Source organism: Populus nigra, chromosome 3 (assembly GCF_951802175.1).
Source record: "Populus nigra chromosome 3, ddPopNigr1.1, whole genome shotgun sequence".
Taxonomy (NCBI): Eukaryota; Viridiplantae; Streptophyta; class Magnoliopsida; order Malpighiales; family Salicaceae; genus Populus; species Populus nigra.
Window position 1 is genome coordinate 27,166,379 of NC_084854.1, and position 20,098 is coordinate 27,186,476.

The following is a 20,098-nucleotide window of genomic DNA, read 5'->3' on the forward strand; positions in this document are numbered from 1 at the left end:
TAATAATAATAATAACAATACAAAATTGGTAATAGGAGCACTAATTACTACTTCAACAAATGAGGGGAAAAATCACTAAAAATTCTCTCTTTCCATTTTTTCCACTCCCTGTTTGCTGTCCATTGGGCATCAATCTACACATCCGAGCAAACTACTACATAAAAAGACTTGCTTTTTTCTTCAATCTCTCTCTTTCTTCTCAAAATCCTCACTCCATCCCTACCCCACTTTGGGACGACAAAAGGGGGGGGGGGGGGGGGGGGGGGAGATAAAGGAGTGTCCTCCCCTCTCTAATCTGAAAATGATTCAAACTTGAACGGATCCATGAATCCCTTCACTCTGTAAGCCTTTTCAAATCTCTCTCCTCTCTCTCTTCATCAGTCTGATTGATTGTTTCCAATTACTAGTATATTATTATATCAGATCAATTCTTGTTGTTGTTGTTGTTGCTTAATAATGGCTTCACCTGGTATTCCACATCAACAAGGAGGTGGGGGGGTAATAGGAGGAGGAGGAGGTTTTGATATGAATAAACTGCTTAAACCCTCTGCCGCAAATCCTATGAGTATAATGCAACCCCCAAACCAACAACAACAACAACAACAACAACAACAGGGTCCTTCTCCCAATAGTAACACTATCACCACCGAGAATCCCACTACCTCTCCTTCCTTCCCTCTCCCTTCGTCTTCTCCACCTTATCTAACTCCATCTTCTTCTTATCCACCTCCTACTGGCCCTTATCACCCTTTTCACCACCCTCACTATCTCTCCCCTTACCCTCCTCCTCCTCCTTTTCAGCATCTTCACAATCAGTTCCTTACTAATACTAATATCCATCACCAAAATAGACCACAGCCCATCTCTTCTTTTGCACCTCCTCCTCCTCTCTCACCTAGTAATTCAGGTGGTGCTATTTTGATGGACATCTTGAGCAATCAAAACCAACAGCAGCCACCTCCCTCCAGTAATCTTAGTGGGCCTTTCCCTTCTTATGCTTCCTCCGCTGTATCCACCGCCACCAGTGCTCCTCCTGTCCCCTCTGCCCCTCCTGTTAGTTTAGCATCTCCGACGCAGCAATGCTGCCCTCCTCCAGTGAGGATGCCCAGCACCAAGCTCCCTAAGGGCCGGCATTTGAATGGAAACCATGTCGTGTATGATATTGATGTGAGATTGCAAGGTGAGGTGCAGCCTCAACTTGAAGTCACTCCCATCACTAAATATGTCTCCGATCCTGGCCTTGTTCTCGGCCGTCAGATTGCTGTTAATAGGAATTACATTTGCTATGGACTCAAGCCTGGTGCTATTCGTATCCTCAATATTAATACTGCTTTGAGATCATTGCTTCGCGGTCATAACCAGGTTATTTCTCTCTTCTTGTCAAGGTCTTACGATTATCTTGTGTTTTGTGTACCTAAACTTGATTGAAAATCGACATTCATGACATTATGTAATACAGTAATTGGCATTGTCTAACTGATAGTGAATCTCACCTTGTGATAATTGCTGAATCAGATTTCAATTAAAAAAGAATGTATTTGAAGTCTTTTTGATGAGCCATTACATATGAACATACTGCTAGAATGTTTGTTCTCAACTTATCTTGGCAAGTTGCAATAGTTGGATAGTGATTTTCAATAGCTGCACTCTCCAAATCAAGTGCAGGTAATATTCAAGTGACCAAGTTGTGGAGGAAAACCCTTATTCCTAAATAATTAAACTTTCCTATTCCGCTGATGTCAAATTAACAAATCACATTACGGATAGAAACATGAGAGTTTACCCATTCTCCTTTATTGCTTCTGGATACCGTTTCGGTTTCAGTTCCATCAATTTGCTTACTGTACTTTGAGAAGAGAGGCAAAAATTCCTAATGCTCATGATAAAATCCTGATTTTGTTTGGTACTGAAGGTTCTTGATATAATAATCATGCGCAGATTTTGGACAGACTTGCAGAGTAAGCCTCATTAATTTCATTACTTTAGTTGGCTGCTGTCCTTTCATGTTTAGAAGCAACCTCCACTGCCCAAATGTTGTAGCTTTCTTCTAGTTATGCAACATCTTTTGTGTACCCTTGATATCAATTTTGGTTATTTTTTTAAATACTAGTATAAAAACTATCTAAATCATTGCATGATTTTCTATGCAGAAAGTAACAGACATGGCTTTCTTCGCCGAGGATGTTCACCTTCTGGCCAGGTAAATTTTAGTATTGATATTTTCCCCTATTTCTAAGCAAAAGATGCTTACTTTTATTCATGCAGTGCATGTGTTGATGGATGTGTTTTCATACGGAAGATCAATGAGGGCCCAGATGAGGAAGAAAAACCTCAAATTTTTGAAAGGATACTTCTTGCCCTTCACATAATAGCAGATGGAGAACTGGTCCACCCACGAGTGTGCTGGCATCCACACAAACAAGTAATTATGGATTTTGAAGTTAATGTTATCAAGATAAAATTCCCATCCCATCACATCTTTCACCCCTTGCACTGGTATTGATGTATGTTTTCTCTTACTATATCTTTACTGTAAATGAAAATGTTGCAGGAAATTTTGGTTGTTGCAATTGGAAACCTCATCCTGAAAATCGATACCAATAAAGTTGGAAAAGGCGCAGGATTTTCAGCTGAGCAACCTCTCGCTTGTCCTGTTGATAAGCTGATTGAAGGTGTCCAGCTTGTTGGTAAGCACGATGGTGAAGTCATTGAGTTGTCAATGTGTCAATGGATGACCACCCGTTTAGCTTCAGCTTCAACAGATGGCGTGGTTTGTTGTCTCCTCTTCCCCCTTACCTTGTAGTCTTTTAGTTTGTCATTTTTTTTTCTGCTGGTAGCTCTTGTAAAACCTAAAGGTTACATAGTCTCAAACATTAACCAAACTCCCCCTCCTGCTTGCGGCACATATGGCAGGGTTTGTAAGATCTCTTAGTTACATTTTAAGTCTGAGTTAAGCCATTATCAATTTTTCTTTATGGTCATATCATCTAAGACTTGTCAATTTATTCAAGATAAGCAATGTAATATTCTTTTAGTGTTTTTTATACCCAAACACTTGTTGTCTGCTGCACAGGTCAAGATTTGGGAAGACTGCAAGGCAGTACCACTTGCAGTATTCAGACCACATGATGGTAATCCTGTAAATTCTGTGGCGTTCCTGACTGCCCCTGACCACCCTGATCACATTGTTCTTATCACTGGGGTAGGCTCCTATTCTTTTTGTTCTACACAATGGTAGTGCTTAATGATGCTAGACCTTTTTAGATGACTAGAGAGAATTTCATTATATGTAACTCAGCCATTTTTTACTGGCCTTTGATAAGAGTGATATGGTTATTTGATCATAGCAATTTATTTTCAAAGTCACTTTCATGTTCTCTAAGGTGTTGATTTCCTTTAATACATATTCAATGTTTTGGATGTTTGGGCTTGTTTACATCTCTCCTATTTACAGGGCCCGCTGAATCAGGAACTGAAGATATGGGCCTCTGCAAGTGAGGAGGGCTGGTTGTTGCCCAGTAATGCTGAATCATGGCAGTGCAATCAGACTTTGACCTTGAAGAGTTCAGTTGAATCGAACGCTGAGGATGCATTCTTTGATCAAGTGGTAGCGCTGCCCTGTGCAGGCTTATTTCTGCTGGCAAATGCCAAGAAGAATGCCATATATGCTGTACACTTGGAATATGGGCCTTATCCTGCTGCAACCCGCATGGATTACATAGCTGAGTTTACAGTTACAATGCCTATTTTGAGTCTTACTGGAACTAGTGATAGTTTACCAAATGGAGAACATATTGTTCAGGTTTACTGTGTGCAAACACAAGCTATTCAACAATATGCGTTGAACTTGTCTCAATGCCTTCCACCACCTCTGGAGAACATGGAGTTGGAGAGAACAGAATCTAATGTTTCTCATGCTTTCGATGCTTCTAATTCTGATGGTTCCACTATTATGGAATCTTCTCATGGAAGTAAACCCACTAATATGTCTGCAGGTAACATCGCTTCCATACCACCAATGACTTCAAACAGTTCTGAAAATGCTCCTGCAGCAAATCATCCAGAAAGCTTAGGTTCTTTTGATGTTAATAGCTCACTAGATATAGCTTCTTCTGGTGGGCAAACCAAGGCTACTGCATTACATAATAATGCTGACAATACCAACACTGTACCACCCCTTCTACCGATGAGTCCAAGGTTGCCTCGAAAGTTGTCAGGTCTCCAGAGTCTGTCAAATAGCACAGATACTAGTTTGCAGCTCAGTGATCATGCTGGTGACCAGTCTGTTCCAGATTATTTGGTGGACCGCAGAATTGAAACTGTGAAGGAAAATGCAAGTGATACATCCTCTGGTGATAATTTGAGTAAGGGTGAGAAGAATGTCAAACAAACTGATATTGCAATGGTTTCTGAAACTCCAATAATGTTTAAACACCCAACCCATCTTATAACTCCATCGGAGATATTATCCAGGGCCGTTTCTTCTGAAAATTCCCAAACCACTCAGGGCCTGAATGTCACAGAGGCAAAGATTCAGGATGTGCTTGTGAACAATGATATTGAAAGTGCTGAAGTGGAGCTTAAAGTTGGTGGAGAGACAGGAACTGATCAAAATAATGACTTTGACTTGCCCAGAGAATCTCACGCTGCTGTTGCAGAGAAGAAAGAGAAATCCTTCTACTCTCAGGCCTCAGATCTCGGCATTCAGATGACAGGAGATTGTTGTGTGGAAGCGTATAGTGTTGGGCTAGTCCAACAAGTTGATGAAGGTAGTATTACTGAGGTACTTGATAGACCTCCTAGTGATGAAGATGAGAAGCAAGATATGACTAAAGATGTGCCTGCAAAACGTGGTGAACCAGAAACTTCTGTGGAAGTTCCACAGTCCCCAGCCCCTACAACTAAAGCAAAAAAACCAAAAGGGAAAAGTTCACAAGTATCTGTTCAATCTTCCCCTTCCCCGAGTCCATTCAACTCTACTGATTCATCCAACGAACCAGGTTGCGGTCCCTGTGCCCAATCTAGTGATGCTGCTTTACCTCAGATATTGGCCATGCAGGATACACTTGATCAGGTGATTAGACTTTTGATTGACTGTTCTTTATATGTGATTTGCAGTTATATGGTTACAATAGACGTGCTTTATTTCATGTTTCCCATCAGTTTGCTGCTTGGATCTGACTTTTCTGATGTCATGTATTGATTACTTAAGACAACTTACAGTATGTCATCATCTTAAGAATATCACCTTTTTATTCTTTTCTTCTTTTTTTTTTTATATTTTCTGAACTATTAAAATCAACTATCGCACTGTTTATCATCCTCTTTTTTTATTTTTTATTTTTTTTAATCAGCTTATTGTCACCTCCTTGCTTGACATTGTGTCTCTACTATTTTTCTGGCTCATCCCCAAATCTGATACCATTTCTTGAAACCCAATCACCCAAATTTTGCTAGAACATGCCTAGATACCTTTCTTCTCCTCCATTGGTTTCCTCTATCCAATAATCTGTTCATGCATTTCTTCTTTTAGATGGATGCATTCATAAATGGTTCAAGACTAATGATTTTGTGCATGTTTCACAGTTAATGAACATGCAGAAAGAAATGCAGAAGCAGATGAATACAATGATTTCTGTCCCAGTTTCCAAAGAAGGCAAAAGACTAGAGGCATCATTGGGCCGGAGTATTGAGAAAGTTGTTAGGGCTAACACAGATGCTCTATGGGTTCGTTTTCAAGAAGAAAACACTAAGCTTGAGAAATTAGAAAGGGACCGAATACAGCAGTTAGCAAATTTGATTACAAATTTTATAAACAAGGATTTGCCAACAGCTTTGGAGAAAACTTTAAAGAAGGAAATAGCTGCAATTGGACCTGCTGTTGCTCGTGCTATCACTCCCATTTTGGAGAAAAGCATATCATCATATATTATGGAGTCATTCCAGGTTAAATGTCTATGCTCCTCGTTTGTCAACATTTCTATTCTTGTTTTGGTGACCTATTAAATTGAAGCAATTCATTCTGTTTCTTTTTATATCACAAACATAATCATGGAAACTGGGAGTCATGCACAGATGTCCAATTGTCTTTGCTCTAGACGATGGTTTAATTCGTTAAATGCTTAATAGTTTAGCATAATTATCCAATTCTCATTAACTTTCAAAAGTTGCTTAATTGTTTGTGTGGTTCATGTGCTCTTTACTGATCAAGGTTTCTTTATGTGGGCTTAGCAGAAAGGGGTGGGAGAGAAGGCAGTGAATCAACTAGAGAAGACAGTTAGTTCAAAGCTTGAAGTTACAGTGGCCAGGCAAATCCAATCACAGTTTCAAACTTCTGGCAAGCAAGCTCTTCAGGTTATTTGATATTCATTCTCTGAACAATATCCTTGCGTAAACCCTTAATTCAATTAACAAGTTAGTTAAGCTTTATTCATCTCTCTTTACATAGGACTTTAAGGACCTTCTTTGCCCCAGTGATTTTTTGTTAGTTTCTTTTGGACAGAATGTGCAATTGTTTTAGAAATCTTGTTTGTCTTTTCCTTGGAAGAATGAATGGTGATATACCTTTTTTCATATGCGTTTAGAAACTTCTCTTTTAAATCTCATTTCATGAAGCAAAAAGATGGAGAACTTTCTGATAATGAAAAAAATTGTAATGTTGGTATTTGCAGGATGCATTAAGGTCTACTCTAGAAGCCTCAATTATTCCCGCGTTTGAGATGTCCTGCAAAGCTATGTTTGATCAAGTTGATGCCACATTTCAGAAAGAGCTTAGTAAGCATATAAATGACACTCAGCAACAGTTCAATTCCTTGCATTCTCCTTTGGCCATCGCTCTGAGGGTATGTGTACATTTGATATTTATAGTAGGTATCTTATATATTCATGTTCCTAGTTCCTTATTTAATATTATAATTCCACTCTCTTTTTATTGAAGGGGTTTAGATTTAATCAAATATGCATCGTACTTATCGTATTTCTTCTTAAACTAATGGATTTAGCCTGCTGTTTATCTATAATGTGTGAAAAGATTTTGCAGTTGTTAAATTTTTTGGACTGAAGGGTCCTTTCTGGTGTGTGTTAGATCTCCAAGAACACCCTTATTGTGAAATTATTCCTCAATGTTTTACTGAAGCAAGTATAAAAAATGTTATGATTGATTTCTAAAAGACTATTAACCACTCTGTTTTTTTTTTTAACTACAGGATTCCTTATATTGTATTAGATCTCTAAATACAGCTTTTGTTAGTGTGTATACTGTGGAATTATTCCTCCTATTCTAACTGATGCCAGTTTTTTTTATTCTAAATGACTTCTAAACCATCATGTATTCAAAGATCCTCATACTATTCTTTCCTAATTTAAATGGAAAACTAAGTCGTACCATTGGAGAGGTCTCATTCTTAATCCTTCACTTTTCTTTTGGAACTAATATCAAATGAAACAAGCAGTAGTGTAGCATCTTAATCTCCTTTCAGAAGCATGTTGCCCTGCTATGGGTAACCACACAATAGTTTATGGTGACAGGAGGTACTGCTTTTGACCAACAGCAGATGTTTGGTATTACAGCCAACAATAAAGCTGAACAAGTCCTGATATTTAGTTGTTGCACTGGCTCTTAAATTTTCTGCATCCTTTTCTTTTCTTCTTCATGCACGTGGGAGTTGCAAATTCAGATTTTTCATCTTTGATTTCTTTGCATGTTTACAGTGGCAAGTTGACAAGCTTCCATTGTACTTTCAATGATAAGCTTGCAATAATATCGAAGTGGGTAATTCTGTAGGAGGGAATGATTTCCTTTGCATGGACCTAATGGTGTTATTAGATTGAGGAGCATGTCATATCGTATCTTTTGTTATTTTCTGTTTAAAATTCTGTATTACAAACACATTATTGCAGGATGCTATCAATTCAGCATCATCACTCACTCAAACCTTAAGTGGAGAGCTGGCTGATGGCCAACGGCAGCTCTTAGCTATGGCAGCTGCAGGTGCAAACTCAGAAGTAGGAAATCCATCAGCAAAGTTGGGCAATGGACCATTGCCTGGTTTGCATGAGATGGTATGCCTTTTGTTTTATTGCCGAGTTTTTTTCTTGTGTGTATTTTGTAGCTTCCCGGTTAAAGAGCACACAATGATCTTCTGTTTAAAATGATAAATTTGCAGTGGAAGTTACAATGCTTTTAGTTGCATCTGACTTCTAGATGTGTTTATATCTACAGCCCGAGGCACCTTTGGATCCAACAAAAGAATTATCAAGGTTAATAGCTGAGCGGAAGTATGAGGAAGCATTCACTGTAGCTCTGCACAGAAATGATGTCACAATAGTTTCCTGGTTATGTTCTCAGGTAATGCTGCCATTGATTTTAGAAAGATACACTCCCCCCATTCTACCAAAGTAGAGTCAAGGCAGGATTTTTATTCCAATATGTCTGGCTTAAGAAGTGTTTGCAGCTAACCTAGGACTGGTAAATTGCATTCATGCTTTAAGCCGCATTCAAAGACTTAATTATATGCATGTCTAATGTGCTCAAATCCGTAAAAATTGAGTAGATGAGCAAAACATAACTTGTACTCAGCTATAATCTACTTGGTTGGAGTCAAATGCAAGTATTTTGTTATCTTGTGAGATGCAACCTTTTGATTCCATTTCTTGCATCCTCTGTGGCCACAGCTCTCCTTGTAATCTACCAATTTTAACCAAGCCACTAAATCATTGGATTTTTTTCAACTTCAGAATTTAGATTGGACAAACAGTGCCAGGAATTGTTAAAGTCGACTATTTGTGATGTTTGACCTTTTTAGGTGATTCAAGTTAATTTAACTACAATCAAATTAGAATTTTCCTGGTGTGAATACTATGTCTTTTAAATTTTTCTTTATCTTTTTGTCCCATGTTTACAGTGGGACCAGGCAGGTGCCCACTTGAAAAACTTAAAAGTGATGGAATTCATCTGGTTGCTTAAATTGTTTCTTTGACAAGAAACAAATTAAATTGCTTCTGTTTCTCAATAATTTTCACAGTGATCAAACACATGATTTATATTTGCTGGTTTCGCTAGGTTGATCTACAAGGGATATTGTCCATGTCACCGCTACCACCTCTAAGCCAAGGAGTTCTGCTGGCCCTTCTACAGCAATTGGCATGTGATATTAGTAACGAAACCTCTAGAAAGTTGGGATGGATGACAGATGTGACTGCTGCTATAAACCCTGTGGATCCAATGATTTCAGTGCATGTAAGACCAATCTTTGAACAGGTCTACCAGATAGTTATCAATCAAAGGAGTCTACCTAGTACATCTGCTTCAGAAGCCCCAGGCATACGCCTTCTTCTGGTTGTCATAAATTCTGTGCTAAGGAGCTGTAAATGATTGTTTCCCCTTTTTTCCTTCCATTTTGTGGAAATATGTAACATGGCACGTCTATTTTTTGGTTGTATAGGGTTCTAGGAAAGTTCCAGGGAATCAGAATTGTTTGAAAAGTATTTATTGATTGTGTGATTCTTCCTTCCACAATCCTTTTTATCCATTGTTGGCTAGTTTCAAGGGGTGGATTCAATATAACACTGATCGAGCTGTTTTTCAGTGATTTTTGTCCATCCTGTGGTTTCACTTTATGATGATCGTAATAATTCTACTTGACAAATTCCTGTACTCGTATGATTTGAACTTTTTTGTTACCTTCGAAAATGGAAAAATTAAGGTAGAGGTTGCTACAGAAAGAAATGTACAAAAGAACTTGATTCCAGTATTGATGTTGGAAATTACGTTACGAGCAAGGTGTGATCTCTTTGTTGTCCTTTCGGGTTGCATGCGTGTGGTTACAGGTCTTCATTTCATTTCATATCCTTGTTTTCGTTTCTTAAACTAAATCTATTTTTATTTCTTCCGTGTGTTCTTTGTGTCAGTAACATTAATCAAATGTAATCTGCATCCCTTTTCAATCAGTTTTTGAAGCTACGATCCTATATTTTTATGTTGTTGAACTCCCTCAAAAATGTGAGAATTGAACTAGGATCATAGACTGATTGTTTAAGAAAAAGTTTACATAAAAACGAAACTCGTTATGAAAAACATAAATGAGAAGAACCCTACTTTTATACAAGAGACCTAGGTGCATGTACAGAAAGATTCCTCCTCCAAGAGATGACTAAGAGCAGCCATCAGAACGTGGTCACGCTGAGAAGATCATCTTCTGCAAGATTGAAAGAAAACAAATTCGAGAAATTGCCAGATGAATTAATCCGCCTTATCTAGACAAAAATTCTACGCCAAAACTCAAATCCGGTGCACCTCAGTCTGCAAGCACTTGCATTGCCTCGTGTCCAAAATGAAACTCTCCCTCTCAAGTTCTCATATATAACACTGCTACAATCCTCACCTTCATAGAGAAGTGTTGGATACTCAAGAAGAGAAAGATAAGTTCATAAAGTTCTGAAAGGTGTTTAATAAATTCTGCTTGTTGAAACATCAATACATTTATAGCCTTCCAAAACCCCCCTGCCGCAAGGACTCCTGCACAGACTCTGCGGCCAGCAGCTTCTTCCCTTTCCGCCGCTTTTTCCTAGCTTTGTTCTCATCCTTCTAGCGCTATTGTAGGCATTTTTCAGCAGCAGCCTGCCTTGGTTCTCATCGTATTACTTTACCACTCTCATTATCCTTGTGTTATATATCAATACTGCCTGGGATCCTAGTTTTGCAGCCAAACCAAGGTCATTTCTTTCTTCTTGCACGGTTCTATCCTTTTGCTTCTGCCTTCTGTTGTATAATAATAGATTTTTTGTTTCATGGCATCAAAAAAAAAAAAAAAAGGAAAAGAAAAGGGCATGTAATATCCATTTTTTAGGTACTGAAGGGTTATGGGCAGGGAATTGGTAGTAGTGTTGCAATTCTGTTGGATTAGTTTGTGTGGTTCTTCTATAACCTTCTCTGTCTATCATTGTTTCTAGTTTTAAAGAGGGTATTAATCCAACAGAATGCTGACCTGAATTTCCAGATTGCATGTCATGTCAGCTACTTTTTTTTTATCATTTTCCATCACCTAATATATCTCTGATCCTGGCCTAGTTCGTGGCTGTTACATTTTGCTGTTAAAAGGAATCTGGCAAGTATATTTCTATCCTTAATATGTCAACAGTAACTTGAGATCCTAGCTTCGCAGCTAAAACTAGGTTGTTTCCTTCTTCCATTGCTATCTCTTCTGTCTTCTGTTCTAAATTAGTGGAATGCTTTTGTAATTCAAGACATCAGAATAAAAAATAAAGAAAAATGCATGGAATATAAGGTTCTAGGAAAAACGTTGAGGGAATTGATATGATTTGCCTGAATTAGTTCAGTATTTTGGATAAATTAGGTAATTAGCGTAGAAATAAAAAAGAAATAGAGAATTAACACAAGTAAAAGGTTTTGACAAAACAACAAGAATGTCGCGAATTAAAACTGTGATATTTAATTAACGTTGTGGTTTATTAGAAACATGATATATAATTGATGTATTTTTTAATTGCAAAAATTAATTAATATTGCATTTCAAAACTACAATATTAATTAAATGTTACAGTTCAGAACCGTGACATCAATTAAATTCCATTAGCTATCATATTCATTCCATGAAAATTCCAGCAACAAGTTTCCATTTATCTAAATCTAACAAAAAATAGTTATTATGAGATATATTATTTAGTTTGTTAATCTTATATTTAATTTAGTTAATGATTTTAGAGGGTAAGAAATTTTCTGTTTTTAACAAAATTAGGGGAGAGAATGATAACTAAAATTTTGTCTAGTTTAAAAGCATCTGCAAAGAACTACGATAATCAAACACAATAAATTCTTGCATTTTATAATCACAAATAATCTTAAGAATGCAAATAAGTAAAATATATACATGCAAAATGAATCTTAAATACTTAAATAATATAACATTTTAGTAATTGTAATCTCAAAATATATCAACAACCTATATATCTATCTATCTATCTATCTATTTCTACATCATTTACTGGATAATCTGAGCTCATCAATAGCACAACTGCATTATACTCCTACTCTTATCTAAGTGGCCTCATCCTCTATCATGGTATCATCAAGAGTTAATTTCTCTATAAAGATATCAAATTCATTGTGGCAAACATTTAATCATCAAGACATAAATGTATCCTCTGTTTTCTTTGTCAATATTACGAAGCAAAGATGTGGTCTCTCGATCCTCTTGTAGCAAAAAGTCAATTTAATATTAATAAAACATTAATATTAAATTAAAATATCAATAAATAAAACTTAATGTTTAACATATATTAATTCTAAAAGAAATTGATTACTTATGATATTTTGTATTTGTTTGGCTTGTTGCTCGTATTGCATGTATATAGGTGGAGGGACTTGCTCAAGATCCGGTGTGATGACTTGACATGTGATACTCATATATACCAATTTGTTGCTCATGTAGCATGTATATAGTTGGAGGGACTTCCTCAGGATTTGGTGTGATAACCCTGTTAGAGAATAATATAAATAATATCTTGAAACATCACCTAAGAGTTTAAACTATTGAGTTGAGATGGTTTTTTGACATGGTATCGGAGCTTTGGTGGCCAAACAGTCACGAGTTCGAATCTCATCATCCCTATTTATTTGATAAAAATTAAACACAAGGTAATGTGAACTTGTGCAAGTTTCAAGTTCAAAAGATTTTCACTTGAGGAGGTGTGTTAGATAATAATATAAATTATATCTTGGATCTCACCTAAGAGCTTAAGTTATTGGGTTGAGATAGTTCTTGACAAACCCAACATGTGATACTCATATACCAAATCGGATTTTGGTCGATTGAATGTAATTCTAACTAAATTGTATTATTCCAACCTTAATTGATAAAATTCATAGCAAATTCAATCAAATTATCAAAATTTAACACAAAAGCATACTTGACAAAAATTAAACATAATTCAAGATATCAAATCTAATTAATTGATATTTTCATGCTCAATTGTATTAATTAAACTCAAAGTCATAGCAAATTAAAACAATTCAAAGAAAATATCAAATTCAACAACTTATCTACAATTCAATGCAACATATAATTTCTCATAGTTCTACTGCATTCATGCTTTATTATGTGAAATCATCAAGTGTAGTTGATAACATATTAGCCAATTCCAACAATCTACACAAAATTTCTAATTCAACAACTTATCCAAAATACAAAGCAACACATAATTAATTGAAAGAATTAATTTAACTTATTTTTATATTTAACTATATCAAATCAACCTTAATTGATGATATTCATAGTTAATTTATCTTTAATTTAATAAACTCTAAATTCAATCTCAACCTAAAACAATTAATGATTTCATTTCAATTAACCAAACACAAATTCATAGCAGTGTATTGTATTTACTTTGTATTTACTTTGCTTGTAGGACTAGAGAAAAGATTATAGCGATGGTGGCAGCAGCAGATTTCAACAAGGAAAACATTCTAGGATGCTTGGAGACTAAGATGAATTTGATTTTTGAGAATTTCAAGGGAAAAAAAAAACAAGTGATTGGTAGGATCTTTAGAGAGAAAAAGATTGTGAAGAGTGGTTTTGAGAGAGAGAAGGGGAGAGATGTGTCTATCTGTGTTCTTCTATCAGAAGATAGGTTTAAATATCACAACATATTGCACTTTTAAAGTGTGAATATAAAGTTATCATATTTCTAAAAGACGACATATTTAATTATTGTTTTTCTAAAATATAACAATTATTATAGGCCCGTTTGAGATTATGGTAGTGGTGACGATTCAAAATGTTTTTCATTTAGAAATGCATTAAAATGAATCTTTTTTATTTTTTAAAAATTATTTTTTATATATCAACACATCAAAACGATATGAAAATATAAAATAAAATTATTTAAAAAAAAATTTAAAATTTTCAAAAATAATGGTTTATATCACGTTTTCAAATATACACCCTATATCGCGCTCGTTTAAACTTCTGTCAAAAAATTTAAATTACTATGCTAATTTTTTTAAAAAAATCAGTATTTTATCTTTGAGTGATTCTCCATGTATATAACCCTCTGTCTACGGCCACTGTTTCAAGGAGAGCTGAATTTTCAGTTGACACATATGTCATGTGATTTATGGAGTGCTCTTGAAGTTTCTGTTCATAGTTTTACTTGACAAATTTTCAATCCTGATTTGAACCTTTTGTATCTGAAAATTAAGAGAGAAAAAAGGTCGGGTTTGAAGAAGAAGTAGATGTGGGCAAGGGCTTTGATTCTGTTGTTGATGGTACAAATTACATTATGAGCAAATAGTTAAGCTAGGTTGCCTACCAACATTGATCAGTTTCCCACCTCCTAGTTGGTCGATTTCCCTGAAAAGTGTTTGAAGTAGAATATCTAAATCCATAACGTGGAGCTGAAGCACGAATTGACAAGTCATAGCTAGCCCTAGCTGCAGGATCAGATAAGGTAGCATAAGCATTGTGGATATCTATGAAATCCTGACCATCACGATCTGAAGGTGTGATGTCTGGATGATGAAGTTTTGCCAGACTTCGGTATGCAGCCTTGATCTCAGCTTGGGATGCAGTTTGGTCGACACAGAGGATTTCGTATAGTGTATTTCTTGATGACTTTGCCTTCACCGAATCTGGACTGATAGTGGCTGCAGATGCTGTGACTACGAAGGCCCGAATCGGATATTCAACCCCTGGACTAAAATGGCTGGGAGAGGAGTGGGAGAGGGAGGGTTTAGGAGGTAAGAAAGCGCTTCCTAACATTCTTTTGTATAGCTTGAAAGTACTTCTTGAATGGCAGGAAACGTTATAAGTAGGCCCAAAAAGGAGAAGCTTGAGTTTGAAGGGCTTTTGAGTATGGAACAGGAGGTAGAATATCTGAGGCACTTGGATTTGGAATTGGACGAGCTTATTGGTTATAAAGAGGCAAATTAAGGAGCGCAAACAAGAGAGTGAAGCAGTGGGCGCCTAAGTTTTGGGTTTGGCAGTTTGGAGGGCGTTGGCACATGGTTTGGTGGAAGAACATCATCATGTGTTATCTTTTGTGATGGATATCTATGGATTTGCTGTTGTTTTATTATGTGTTTGGCATTACAGGGGGTCGTCAGAACTAAACGCAAATCACACCACGCCGCATCATATAAACAAAACGAAGCTTTAATTTATCCTCTCTTCTCTTCCTTTACAAGCCAGAAGAAGCAGCCAGAAATGAAAATTTTGTGCGTTCTTTGCAAGTGGGGTTATATTGTATGTTTGGTATAAACTAGGAGAGGTGCCCATTTGCTTATTGCTTGACATCTCTAACCTAGCAAACTTAGGAGGAGATTTCACGTGCTTTGGATATCCCTGCCTCTTTTCAAACGCAAGCTTAGCTTTAAACACCCTATCGTTGGATGAACAAGATAAAAGTGTCTGACACTGTACACCCAAAAAAGAGAGAGAGTGTGACCCTAGTTTTATCTTTCTTTATGTTATGGTTTTGCTGATTTTGCAACCATAACACAGAAATTCCAAGCATTTCCCAAATTCCAAAATCACATTTTGAGAGAGAGAGAGAGAGAGAGAGAGAGAGAGAGAGAGAGAGGCCTTAAAGCGTCTGCCAGTGGATTTGCTAGATGCCATTTCAGTGAACAAGTCACATCAGCTTTATCATTAATAATTTCAATAAAATCTTGCCGCTCTTCTAAAATTCCCTTTTAAATTATTGAGGAAAAGTCTCGATGAAACTACCCTGATTATTAAGTCAGAAGCTGATGTGTTGTACGGGTAAAATATTCGAGGGGTGTGTAAAACAAAAAGGTTAATTTTGGTGAGAGTTCTTTTACATGTCAGGAAATGTTATTTGTTGGGTCAAGTGTCCATGAGGCCATAAGAAAGAAAACCTACAAACATGAAGAGGTCCAACCTTGGATTTTTGTAGAATAAACCAGATTATATATCACATCAATTATCACTTTTGTCTCACGGTAAGATTCTCTCAATTTTAGATAGATTAACTCTTTTACAGCTCCGTTTTTTGGCTTGAACGGGCTGGAGCTTGAAAGACATTACTCATCAATTGTAAATCTTCTGGTCATCCTGTTTGACGAGTTGCCTGGACGGACCAAAGCTTTAGAAATATGACCCACTAGAGGCATTTGGTATGGTCGGGAATTGTCCGGACAGAGCGATATAATCCATGAGATGGAACCCATGGGGGCATCTTGTTCGGTGAGTGGCATGCGGTTCCGGGCATGTGAACTGATTAGGCGAAGATGGGTGACCTGTGGTTCCTAGCTAGGTGATCAGCCAAGGTGCAACTCAAGATTCGATACTCTTATGCGACAGGACAGGACTTTAGGAATTTTGTGTAATGTCCTGTATAGTAATAATAATCAATGATTGATGGAGCTTATACGACAGCAATGCAAAAACAATGCAGGTGCAAGAGAAATCTGTCACACGTTGCTAAAGAGATGCACCCATTTGAACAAACTCAATGAAGGGAAGATTATTCATGCCCTTCTTCTCAATTCCAGATTCAGAGACGATCTTGTTATGCAAAACACCCTTCTCAACTTGTATGCGAAATGTGGTGATTTGGTTTATGCACGTAAACTGTTTGATGAAATGTCTAGTAGAGATGTTGTCACTTGGACTGCTTTGATTACTGGGTATTCTCAACATGATAGGCCGCAGGATGCGCTTCTTTTGCTCCCTGAAATGCTAAGGATTGGATTGAAACCCAATCAGTTCACTTTGGCTAGTTTGTTGAAGGCGGCTTCTGGGGTTGGGTCTACTGATGTTTTGCAGGGTCGGCAGCTTCATGGGGTTTGTTTAAGGTACGGTTATGATTCGAATGTGTATGTGAGTTGTGCTATTTTGGATATGTATGCTAGGTGCCATCATTTGGAGGAAGCCCAGTTGATATTTGATGTTATGGTGAGCAAAAATGAGGTTTCTTGGAATGCTTTGATTGCTGGCTATGCTAGGAAGGGTCAAGGAGACAAGGCTTTTTGTTTGTTCTCGAACATGCTGAGGGAGAATGTTAAACCTACTCACTTTACCTATTCTAGTGTTCTTTGTGCTTGTGCTAGCATGGGGTCATTGGAGCAAGGGAAATGGGTTCATGCCCTTATGATAAAATGGGGTGAAAAGCTAGTAGCTTTTGTTGGAAACACTTTGCTTGACATGTATGCAAAATCAGGCAGCATTGAGGATGCAAAGAAAGTTTTTGATAGGTTGGCAAAACGGGATGTTGTTTCTTGGAATTCAATGCTTACTGGATATTCTCAACATGGACTTGGGAAGGTAGCTTTACAAAGGTTTGAAGAAATGCTGAGGATTAGAATTGCTCCTAATGATATAACATTCTTGTGTGTTCTTACTGCTTGTAGCCATGCGGGCCTTTTGGATGAAGGACGTCATTATTTTGACATGATGAAGAAATACAATGTAGAGCCACAAATTTCACATTATGTCACAATGGTTGATCTTCTTGGTCGAGCTGGACATCTTGATCGAGCCATACAATTCATAAGTGAAATGCCAATTAAACCCACTGCTGCTGTCTGGGGAGCGTTGCTGGGTGCTTGTAGGATGCATAAGAATATGGAGTTAGGTGGTTATGCAGCTGAATGTATTTTTGAACTGGATTCTCACTATCCAGGTACCCATGTATTGCTCTATAATATATATGCATTAGCTGGTAGATGGAATGATGCTGCTAAAGTGAGAAAAATGATGAAAGAAAGTGGAGTGAAAAAGGAGCCTGCTTGTAGTTGGGTAGAGATGGAGAATGAAGTCCACGTGTTTGTGGCAGATGATGATGCCCACCCACAGAGAAGAGAGATCCATAATATGTGGGAGCAGATTAGTGATAAGATTAAGGAAATTGGTTATGTTCCAGACAGTAGCCACGTGCTTTTGTGTATGGACCAGCAGGAGAGGGAAGCAAAGTTGCAGTACCATAGCGAGAAGCTTGCTCTAGCTTTTGCACTTCTCAACACACCTCCTGGATCCACAATCCGCATCAAGAAGAATATCAGAATTTGTGGTGATTGCCATTCAGCATTCAAGTTTGTGTCCAAGCTGGTGGAAAGGGAAATCATTGTCAGAGATACCAATCGGTTTCATCATTTTTGTGATGGCGCCTGTTCATGTGAGGACTACTGGTAGTGCTGGTTGTCAAGAAATAACCTATTGAATTATGAAGGTACAGTGATAAATTAATGTGGTTGTTAGTCTTTTGAACTTGATGGGAATAGACTAGACATTTACGTTCTTCATCTCCGAACAAGGAAGAGGAATCCTTGGCATTTGTTCTCCACTGGCAGCGTAAGGAGAAATTACTTGAGCTGCTAGGAAACATTTATTCTCCTATGACAATCCAAGTCACATAACATATCTAGGCAGAGCAAGGTGGGGGTGGGTGGGGTTGTGTGCAAATTATAGGATCGAACTCGCGGAAAGAAATCAAGAGTATGTGTTGGGTAAATGAATGCAAGAGCACAAACACAACACGGTTCTCATTCAAACAGTGCAAACTCCGAGCTGCTCTTTGATGATGATACCATGACAAACTTCGTGAAGAAAGTTCAAGTGGACTGCTATAACACCCTTAGTTGAAACAGATCAGGGAATTTACTTACATGAATCACAAGAAGAGAATCTGCGAGAAGAGATTGACCAAAACAAAAGAAGAGTAGAGAGGGAAAGAGAGAGAGCAGCAAGAGAATCTGCAGAAAGTGATCGAGTAACATTATCTTTATCTGGGACCAGCGAATTTCAGGTGCAGAAGCAATATCAATTGCTCCCTTAACCTAATTAAAGCATGTGTAGATCTAACTTGAGAAAATGAGACAAATAAACGAAATATAGATTATATCCAGTATTCTTAAGTTGAATTTATCTAAGCCGTTCTATTGGTTGTATCAATCATTATTCTGACAACATCCTAAACTTGCTACCAGGCAAAATGTTCTGTACGTCCATTTAACTTTGCTGTGCTTGTGATGGATTGAAAACTGCTTGAAAAGAAAGGTGCACTTCTCCTCAGAAATGAAATGTTCCAGCATCATATCAGGACTCAATTTCTGCCTGCAGCATCATAAAAAATTAACAAGCAACAGGCACCAGGGTCTAAAAATAGAGTATAAATAAAGATTAGACGAAAGGATGAGATTTGAAGGAAGGGAGGGAGAAAGGAACGCAAAAGGAGGAAGCAACCCGTTTTTTTAATGGTTGTGCCGTTTCTGCAGCTATAATAGAGGGAGAGAGAAACAAAAGATGGTAGAAGGCGTGACAGAAGGGCGTGTATATTGTGATTGTGGTAAAGACAGTTCTTGCTTAAAATGGCGTGGCGTGTGAGCAAAGCTTGATCATATCATCAAAATATTCTTTAGCTAACAACTCCAAGCACCACCAAATACTCCCATTTCAGAAAAGATCAGGAGGTCCCCCTCCTTGAGCCCTCAAAGAGGTAAGATACAGAGAGTCAGAATAGAGAAAGAGCAGAAAAGATTAAAATTCAATTTTAAATTCTCGACACGATGATTTGATTGGAACTGTGATTTGTTTATTTCTCAAGTTCTTTACTGTATTAACATGTTCTTTTAAGAAGAAAAAAATGATTTAGGAGTGCTGTTGCTTAGTTTCTGGAACTCCAATATATGATCAATTCAACATGCATCTTTCATTTGATTTGAAGACTCAGCTTTTTCTTTGAATTTTGTATGATGAACATATTGTATCCCCTTTTTTTAACCCATGATAATGCATCAGATTCTGTAAAGTGATCACAACACTATTAGTTTCTTCTACGAATGTCAGAATACATGGGATTTTCAAATCCTTTGGTAGAAAGTCTTGTGATGCGGCCATCTCTACAGAACATACATAGAAGAGAAGGAGAAGAGGTGATGCGAGCGGGTTGGTCCGTATCAAGGGGTGAAAGACTCCTCAAACAAATGTACAAAAATAATGCAAGTTGATCTTAGGCGCGCACACAGTGTAAGTAATAACATTAAAGGGAGATCTTGCAACCATGAAAAGGACAACAGTGTTAGTAACAATGTGAGGCCCGTGATTTCTTTTTCTTTTTTTTT

At 37.3% G+C, this 20,098-nt stretch overlaps 3 protein-coding genes across 4 annotated transcripts; 2 read left to right on the forward strand and 1 right to left on the reverse strand.

Moving 5' to 3' along the window:
* The first annotated feature begins 51 nt into the window (after nt 1–51).
* Nucleotides 52–9,600, forward strand: LOC133689330 (enhancer of mRNA-decapping protein 4-like). Its single transcript, XM_062109150.1, has 12 exons — nt 52–1,362; nt 2,151–2,200; nt 2,266–2,422; nt 2,552–2,770; nt 3,074–3,202; nt 3,455–5,074; nt 5,587–5,946; nt 6,235–6,354; nt 6,672–6,842; nt 7,900–8,061; nt 8,222–8,347; nt 9,062–9,600. Exons 1-12 carry the CDS (start codon nt 457–459, stop codon nt 9,371–9,373), a joined length of 4,332 nt encoding a protein of 1,443 aa, XP_061965134.1. The 5' UTR covers nt 52–456; the 3' UTR covers nt 9,374–9,600.
* A 4,635-nt stretch (nt 9,601–14,235) lies between these two features.
* LOC133687857 (chaperone protein dnaJ 11, chloroplastic-like) lies at nt 14,236–15,341 on the reverse strand. Its single transcript, XM_062107192.1, has one exon. The coding sequence runs from the start codon at nt 14,775–14,777 to the stop codon at nt 14,325–14,327; it is 453 nt and encodes a 150-aa protein (XP_061963176.1). The 5' UTR covers nt 14,778–15,341; the 3' UTR covers nt 14,236–14,324.
* Nucleotides 15,342–15,727: 386 nt separating this feature from the next.
* Nucleotides 15,728–19,700, forward strand: LOC133688785 (pentatricopeptide repeat-containing protein At3g24000, mitochondrial). 2 transcript variants are annotated; one of them, XR_009841202.1, is made up of 3 exons: nt 15,728–18,207; nt 18,335–18,783; nt 18,965–19,700. XR_009841202.1 is itself a non-coding variant. In XM_062108399.1 (2 exons), the coding sequence occupies exon 1, from the start codon at nt 16,398–16,400 to the stop codon at nt 18,168–18,170; it is 1,773 nt and encodes a 590-aa protein (XP_061964383.1). In that variant the 5' UTR covers nt 15,728–16,397; the 3' UTR covers nt 18,171–18,207; nt 18,335–19,700. The 2 variants fall into 2 exon arrangements, 1 of the variants encoding a protein (XP_061964383.1); XM_062108399.1 differs by having other exon boundaries at nt 18,335–19,700.
* The last annotated feature ends 398 nt before the right edge of the window (nt 19,701–20,098 follow it).

Excerpts from the sequence above, each read along its gene's own strand:
- LOC133689330 (XM_062109150.1), top strand. The coding sequence starts at position 457 with ATGGCTTCACCTGGTATTCCACATCAACAAGGAGGTGGGGGGGTAATA. Across the intron at positions 5,947-6,234 it reads ATATTATGGAGTCATTCCAG|AAAGGGGTGGGAGAGAAGGC; the intron begins GTTAAATGTCTA and ends TGGGCTTAGCAG. Across the intron at positions 8,062-8,221 it reads TGCCTGGTTTGCATGAGATG|CCCGAGGCACCTTTGGATCC; the intron begins GTATGCCTTTTG and ends TTATATCTACAG.
- LOC133687857 (XM_062107192.1), bottom strand. The coding sequence starts at position 14,777 with ATGTTAGGAAGCGCTTTCTTACCTCCTAAACCCTCCCTCTCCCACTCC.
- LOC133688785 (XM_062108399.1), top strand. The coding sequence starts at position 16,398 with ATGGAGCTTATACGACAGCAATGCAAAAACAATGCAGGTGCAAGAGAA.